This window comes from Octopus bimaculoides, chromosome 1 (genome assembly GCF_001194135.2).
Source record: "Octopus bimaculoides isolate UCB-OBI-ISO-001 chromosome 1, ASM119413v2, whole genome shotgun sequence".
Taxonomy (NCBI): domain Eukaryota; kingdom Metazoa; phylum Mollusca; class Cephalopoda; order Octopoda; family Octopodidae; genus Octopus; species Octopus bimaculoides.
In genome coordinates, this window is record NC_068981.1 from 62,977,545 (window position 1) to 62,986,338 (window position 8,794).

Sequence of the window (8,794 nt, forward strand, 5' to 3'; positions counted from 1 at the left end):
TGTCACCTTTACTTTTGTAGCAGTTGACTATGGTGCTGCTACACCAGTCATTGAGTAAGACTCCTTCGTGTATCACCTGGTTCGTAATACGGGTGACTAGGCTATAGCCGACACTGCCAGATATTTTGAGCATCTCTGCAGTGATTCCTGATGGACCGGGGGCTTTCCCTGTCTTCATACTCTTAATTGCTTTATTTACCATGGTACTGTCAACTCGGATAGCTGGTCCCTCTGTTGGGTCGACATACGGCAGACTCTCTTTCTCCCATTCATTCTCTTTATTAAGCAATCTATCGTAGTGGCATCTCCAGACCTCTTTCTTTGCAGCCTCATTTAGAGCAAGCATACCATCGTGTGTCTTGTTTTCTTTTTTCGGATCAAACCTTCTCAGAGATACATTATGTGTACTAAATGCATGAGTAAATCCACTACATTACACATACGAGACGTTGTTTGTAGTAGGCTAACATTTCCAAGGAAAAAAAAAACTCAAATGAAAAAGAAACAGCTGTTAAATAATTACTCACTTGTCATTTTTTATGTGTTCATAAAGTCTTTTGAACTGGCGTGCTTGAAATATGCTGGCTACTGTCATTACAATCATTGCCAGTAGCATCGGGTAGATTCTTCGCAAAACAATATTCTGGACAGTGGGATTAAAACCTGTAGTAAAACAATAAATAAAAAGGCAAACAGATTTAACAAAGAGCAAAGTCTTCAGCTGGTTTATTCAAGCAGAAAAATTCAGTTTATTCCAACATCAGTTTCAGTGTAACCGCTGTGGATTTGATTACGTTTTAAGTCACTGATCATACAGAAGCTATAATTTCATAATCAATGATACTGACAAGTGACTCAGTGTCATTTATTTACCTCTGCCCCACTCACTCACCCCAAATAAGCTGTTTGAATCAAGTTGTTGCAGCCCACATGTTGCAAGATGTTCATGATACATTTCAACAACTTGCAATAATAATTCAACATTTAAGAAAAACAAAAGCAAACTTTCACAAAGATCTTCTCCTCTTGATTAACTCTTAGATAATGGAGTGTTTCTTAGGTGCACCAAAGAAATGCTTCTGTGACTCAATCAAGATAACCACACCATTGAGAAAATGCCATAGAAACTGGTTATTGAAGGTCTAGTTTGACACCAGCAGGCTGAAGAAAAAAAGAGCCAAGTAGGAAAGAGAAAATAATAACTTCTTGGACAGGGATCATCTTCATTGGTTCAAGCATGAGAAGGTACAGCCATGAAGAGTGGATGCATCAGCAACAATGTAATGTGGTTGGCATCAGGAAGGGTATCCAGCTGTAGAAGCCAGACACTGGAGCATAACAAATTCCTCTGACCTGTCAGATCCTGTCAAACCATCCAGCATATGCCAGCATGGAATATGATGATGCTGATGAAATTTGAGGTATTGCATCTTAATGTGATGCATAGAGAAAGAAGAAACACCATTACATTATGAATAAGCATAAAGATTTTCCTTTTACCTAGAGCAGGAACAATAGTTTTTCCAATAACATAAGGAACAGCCAGAGCCATTCCTAAAGTAGCAATAACAGGGGCACAAAGCTTGAAGAGAATAAACCGGACATTCATATTGCGGAAACCATCATTGTAAACCTACAAAGAAATATTGAAGGACAATTTATTTATTGGCATTTGCATAGTGCTTATATTAAATATTGGCTACTAAGAACTGGAAAATATAAAACAAGATAAACATATAACATTAACCCTTTAGCATTCAGATTATTCTGTTAAATGTAATGCTTGTTCAATCACATTGTTTTGAATTAATCTTGCATTATTTCATAGCTTCAAGATTTTGATGATGTGGTAGTTTATTTTTAGAATGACATTGTAGGGTAGATGTGAGAGGGCCAGATCTGACCAGTTGAACATAAAGAAGTTAGAATATTTTGACTGGTTTAAATGTTAAAGGGCTAATAACAAGAATAAGATTATACAATATCACAGTAATAGTTTCTTACACTGGCACAAGGCCACAATTATTTAAATAGATACTAATATCTGACTGGAATTTATTTTACTGACCTAAGAAGTCTGAAGGTCAACTTTGATAGGATTGCCTTTAACCTTTTGAGGTTAATAATCATAGAGAAAAAAATTAGATGGGCAAGTGCTTTCCTGTTGAAATAACTTCCCAATGAGATAAGCCTCAGTAAAGACTGGTACACAAATTTACATTTTTGACAGTAAAAAGTATTGATACTGTATTGAGAAGTTATATGAGAAAGGAAGGAATATATATGAATGTGAACAGAAATACATCAGGACCCTACTTGGTACAGGCCTGAATAAAATATGATTTAATCCAACAAACCAATGTAGTTTCACTTCAAAAGCTTTTAACACACTGTACTTAATACTATGTCCATCTGATCCAGTAGCTTAATCCATGCACAAGTCCTTAAAAGGATCTTGAAACTGCAGTGATATTTATACTTCTTTTATTGAAGAAACACATGTATGAATCTGAAAATTATATTCGCTAGTTGTTTGTCTAAATATGTATATCTGACTTGGAAATATTTAGGTCTCTTCTACTGCAGAGACTAATTCATAAACATATTACATACTAATATGTATTACATACATATCTATTGTCTTGAAAACCCGTAACACCATATAAAATAAGCAATAAGAATAGATAATCTACTATAAACCAAATGTACAAAATAAGTTGATATGTAATAAAAATATTAATAATCTAAAAATTGCAGTTTTATTACATTACGGCATTTTTTTTTTTTTAATAAAGGGGAATGGAGAAAAATGTTGCAGTAATTACTATATATCATATATTAATTTTAATCTTGATTTTGGCGAGACAAAAAAAAAGCTCGTATTTATAACATGAGTTTTTGAAACAATTTAAATTCTTTAAAGAAACTTTCATGAAAAGTGAATTATCTCCCTTATATTTGTTTTAGCAGTTAAACAGAGGAAGACACTCGTTAAGGTTATCTCTACAGATTTTCAATAGAAATTATAACCAGCACTGATTTGTTACGAGGTTTCGTATCCGAATACATCTAATATAGATAACAATGTGACCAAAGATGGAAAAATGGGTAATGGGTGTATATACCATATTTCAAGAGTTTTTGCTTCTTCATCAGCACCATGTCCAACCCATAAACCATACATGAATTCATTGGTTAAATAGCCACTAAATCTGTAGAGATAATCATAAGTGATCTAATAGCACTTCTAAGACAGTAGAATGCAGTACTGACTTATAATGCATAATGAGATACCACGTGCCAACAAGTCATTAATATGAGAAAAGACAGCAAAAGAAGGAAGGTGGTGTATAGTATTACTAGATCTTTGATTTGTATGAGAAAGATGTCCTGAATTACTTTTACACAAGTAGCATTAAAGATGAAAAATCATTATAATACCATCTTTTGGGTTATATTTTCATTGCAGGAGGAAGATTTATTTATAATTCAAAATATCCCGACAACAAACTGGATAAAACAGGAATAAGATGTAGTGTGCAAGAGAGATTTGTTGGCATAAATGTGTAATGCATATAAATGATGACAAAACTGGTAAAGAAGTACCAGGAAATCCAGATGGAAAGAACCAATGGAAGGCATGAATAGAAATGCACTCAAAATGCTGAACTTCAAAAAATAGTAAGACACTGAGTTGGGGAGAATCCATCTAACTCAGGCAAGCATAGAAAATCAGGTGTGAGAGTGGTGGAGGAGGAAAATACTACAAGGTATTCTATCAGGTGATCTACTAATTCTTCCACCCTTTTGATACCAATCCACCTGAAGCTGCTCCAGGTTTTATGACACAAACCTCTGGTTCTAAAGTTAAAATCTTCCACCAAAAACTAAGGTTAATTTATGTTCCAAATACAGTTTAATAACAATTATTTGAGTAAATTTTTCGTTATTTTAAAAAATTAACTGAAACAAAGTATATTTTAACAGAAATATGGTAATATTTCTATCATAGCTCAAGAGCACAAGGTAGGGCTTCCTAACATGACTTACCTGCTCAATAGCTCGTTTTAACCACCAATGAGGACCCATCATTGTAATGGCGCACACTATTTTGGCATGGAGAACTCCAAGAGCCCAATCCTGGAAACAAAATAATTTCACATAAAAATGGTAAAAAAATATATAAACAACACAATTCCAGCATCCATGACAGGCAAATCTTATCTGCTATGATCTATGTGTGCTTTTATACACCAAGTGCCTAAAATGAGAGAATCTCTCAGGGGTTCTAACAAGACATCCATGTTAAGTTAGATATAAAGATTGCCTTTTGGTACTAATACTGCTTCCATTACAAATAATTACTTAATAAGCAAATTGGCTATTTGCGACATGTCTGAAAGATGCTGATATCCTATATATTGCAGCAGCAACATCTGACTGGCATGCAGTAACTGCACACTTCCCAGATTATTTCCAATAGAATGAAATCACATAAAATTGGAATTCCAGTGCGCACAATGGATGATCCATGTGTGTGCTTTTAAGCACCAAGCGCCTATATAAGAGGATCTCTCAAGGTTAATAATGCAGTATTTGATGTTCTAACAAGACATCCATGTCAAGTTGGTTATAAAGACTACACAATAATTTTATATTTTTGCTCCATTTTTAGATATCTACAGGGGGGAGGGTTAAAAATTAACTCACTCCTGTGGGGTAGCTTGTGTTTCAATAAAAACTATTTTTACAACTGAATGCCCATCTATCAATCATTCAACCATGCAGTAGAAATGGAACCTGATTTTTACCAATTTGGCAAAGTGAAGCAAGCACAGTTATGTAGGGTCTCTGTCAGTTGATATTGACCATCCATCTGCAAATATATGTGCAAGACTGGGCAAGATTTTTCTTTTGGGTTTACAGTTACCCATACATGGAAGTTTCCTTTCTTTATGGCATGGAAATTTACCCTGAGAAAGGACAACGTGTTGGACCAATGCAGTTTGGCACCAGTATCATTACAGGTACTGATGTCAGAATACAAAGCGTCAGATACAGACACAGTAAGGCATTTTATTTAACCCTCCGTTAATTCATCATCAGTGATTAGCACATCTTTTTATCAAACCTGGAAGGATGAAAGGTAAAACTGACCTTAGCAAGATTTGAACTTGCCCTGAAGCAAGCCAAGAAGATTATAGCAAGATTTGAACTGTCAATCATGGAATCAGTAATCAAAATACTTTAACTTCACAGCTACTAATTAATATTTTCTGTAATTGTCCCTTTGAAAATAGTTAAGTATTTAGTACTGCTAGATATTTATTTTACTAACCCACTGAAAATAGAGGTACCCACAGTTAAGTAATGATTTTGTATTTCATTTTATGAATTTCCCCCCAAAAAGCATTTATATAGAGACCTTCAGTTGGATTACTTCCACTTCAGTGTTTGCAACCAACCACAGTTGCATAATTTCAAATATTACTATTGCAGTCACTGCATTGCATCTTGCTTTGGGTGTTGGCAGAAGGAAGGGCATCCAGTTATAAAAGCAACTGCTCTAAAGATCCTTCCCATATAAAAACACATATCACAAAGTTTAGTGTTCTCATTGTGAATGGATCTCTAAAGATCACTGACTAAGAGGTGTAAGCCATCTCGCCTGCTTTGTCTGCTTAGGAAGCACTCAAGAAGAAAGAGATTTGGACTCAACACTGCATGTTAACAAACTAAAAGACCCGTTCTAGTGTTCTTGCTGCTTACAACAATAAACTGTATCACTCAAGGTCATCTATTTACAAGTCGGTGATGCAGCAGGACAGAGAAACAGGGGCCGCCCACAGCTGAGGTACAAGGACATTTGCAGGAGGGACATGAAGGTGCTCAACATAGACATCAACATCTGGGAGGAACTGGTGGCAGACCGCACCAGGTGGAAAAGCACACTTCTCAAACAACTACAGATCGGTGAAGAGAAGCTGTCAGCTGCAACTGCAGAAAAGCAAGCCCAACATAAGGGATCGACAGCTGACAGACCAGAATCCACACACAGATGTGATCTATGTGACTGAGACTGTTATTCTCGCATTGGTCTCCATAGCCACAGGAGGTGCTGCACAAGCCAAGCAGCCCAACATAGACAATAAATGGACGGACGTGATACCCATGGTCAGCCATGACCAAAGGTGGCCATTTAATAGATGCAGCTGAGCATCTTTGGTCATGCAGAGAGCAGGTGTTTCACCAATTGTGAAACACCCAATTGGCAGTTTGACAGCCTACCTTCTCTCAAATAGCTTCACCTTTTATATCATTCTTATAGCAATAAAAGGTTAAGCAAAAAACATGGAATCTACAAATCATATCAAGTACAGGTTAAATCTGACAAATGAGAAATATTAAAAGAATAACTTACCTGCCAAGGAAAGTAAAGAGGAGTCTGATCAATTGGAACTTTTAGTGGAACAACAATAACCAGCTCAAATAGCATCCCCAACAGTAATGGAATCACCCCGAGCAAAAATGTAGCAATGGTCAAAGATTCTAGAGCCTACAATGCAAATCAAATATACAATTAAGAATTAAATTCAACTTTAAAATTATAGTTATGTAACTGTTCTACTAGTTTAACCCCTTTGTTACTATATTTCTGTTTAAATAGTCTACCTCTGTTTCATTAAAGTTTGAAATAATGAAGAAACTGCCATCGGAACATAAATTACCATGAAAATTTGATAGGCTTTAATTGAAATCACTTTAAAACAGAAATTCATATCATAGAACTAAAGCTAATTTCAAGCAAGCACACTTGTATCAAAAGGATTGACATAGCAGACAAATCCATTTCAACAAGCATCCCACTATCTTTAAATTGGAAATGAAAATAGGCTGACAAGAAAATCTAAATGAATGCTTTGTTCAATCAGCTACTTCTATGTCACAAGTCAACTCAACTACAGATAATCTTTTCTACTCTAGGCACAAGGCCCGAAATTTTGGAGGAGAGGGCCAGTCGATTAGATCGACCCTAGTCAACCTTGGCAGAATTTGAACTCAGAACATAACAAACGAAATACCGCTAAGCATTTTGCCCGGCGTACTAACGTTTCTGCCAGCTCGCCACCTTACTCAACTACACATTATAAAAACATTATCAACAGCACAGAAGTTAAGCACTATATCAACTAACATCTCAGTAGCTTCCAAATTTACTAAGGCTTTGTTGGGGAGTGAGGTTACATGAAAGTAAAATTAGTGGCAGTAACGTATTATGGTGACTAAATGAAAACTAACCAAAATTTGGTACTGTGTTCACACAACATTTCTTGATTCACAGACCTTTATTTCTCATTCACAACTAATTATTGTTGGGACCATGGAACCATGCACAAATTGGTCATTGGGCAACAGCTGAAACCGTGGGACCATGCACAGTGGCCTAACTTCACATGTCAGGTGGAAGCAATTTTTGAGGTGACCACCTCATTTCCGAGTTTGCTGACATTCCTTGGTTCCCTCAGTCCCCTGATTTGCCCATGTATGATTATTTCTTGTGGGGAAGCCTCAAGGCATATGTGTATGTGCATAAGCCCTGTACACTGGATGATTTGAAAGAAGCTATTTGCATGAAAGTCACCCAAATCATCAGAGCAATACTGGAGAGAATGGAGGCCAAGAATGCCTTCAGAAATGCATCAATGAAAACAGACACCACATGATGGATGTAGTTTTCCACACCTGATTTAGATAAATGTTAATTCAATTCAAACACATTGATGTCAATAAAATTTGTTTGCAGCTAAAATTAATGATTTTGTGAATTTTTCAAAAACGTATTATAACTCATACTCATTATGAAACTGCTTGGTTAATTAAGACAATACACAACTCTGATTTACTTTGTATCCATGTTCAAATTAAATGAAGAAAAAACCCTATTTTTGACCTACAAAGAATTCAATAAGCATTATTAAAAAAAAAAAAATCAGCTCAGGTGAATCTAAAGAAACTTTGATCACGTGATAATACTAATAATGACATTTAACCAGCTATTGTTTATTAAAACTAAGCTGCCAACTTTAAATAGCTATATCTGACAAATTATGGAATGAATTGACTTTAAACCCTCACACAATACAGTATATATAACATTGCTTATAACACAAAAGTTAGATGTTATATTTGTTTCTGATATATATTTCAAGAAATTTATGAACAAAACTCAGAATAACAGTGATAAAATTTTACAAAAGCAGCTTACCAAAATAGCCCACTCTTTGAGCTTCTTCATGATAACAGCGGTCCCTTGTGGAATCCAGTTGTAAAGTACAGTAGCTATTCTCAAAAGTAACCAACACATATAGAGACCACATGCAGCAGTGTACAGTTCATGGACTTTGGCATCCCCCATCCAAATAGCCATTATTTTACGGCCAATGAAAACTGAAATATTCAATAATAGTATAATTCAATAGAAGAAAAATAGAGAAAAAAACACCATTTATTTTTGTGTTTCCCTTTTTTTTTTTTTGGTAATGACTTTGATAAGGACTTATAATGCAAACCGATAGTACCAGCCAAGTGAAAAAGCAACACATGCTGATAGTACCAAATATGAATAGCAGAGGAAAAGCTAAGACATAGAAAGAAATACTGAGGTCAGATTTTTGGATGTTGGGCTTAAAAATTCATATAACAATATCAAATAAAGCAATAATATGCTATATTTTGGGCTCATTTAATCCATAGTAAAATTAATATTAAGATAATGAGCATTACATATGTTCTT

General features: G+C 35.2%; 1 protein-coding gene across 1 annotated transcript in view; it reads right to left on the minus strand.

The window, feature by feature from the left end:
• Positions 1 to 8,794, minus strand: part of LOC106874637 (E3 ubiquitin-protein ligase MARCHF6) — a 70,450-nt gene that overhangs the window by 4,257 nt on the left and 57,399 nt on the right. The window contains exons 20-24 of the mRNA XM_014922432.2: positions 8,267 to 8,448; positions 6,422 to 6,556; positions 4,051 to 4,140; positions 1,501 to 1,633; positions 528 to 663 (exon numbers count right to left, since the gene is read on the minus strand). Of these exons, the coding sequence (XP_014777918.2) occupies positions 528 to 663; positions 1,501 to 1,633; positions 4,051 to 4,140; positions 6,422 to 6,556; positions 8,267 to 8,448 (676 nt within the window). The remainder of the gene's footprint in view (positions 1 to 527; positions 664 to 1,500; positions 1,634 to 4,050; positions 4,141 to 6,421; positions 6,557 to 8,266; positions 8,449 to 8,794) is intronic.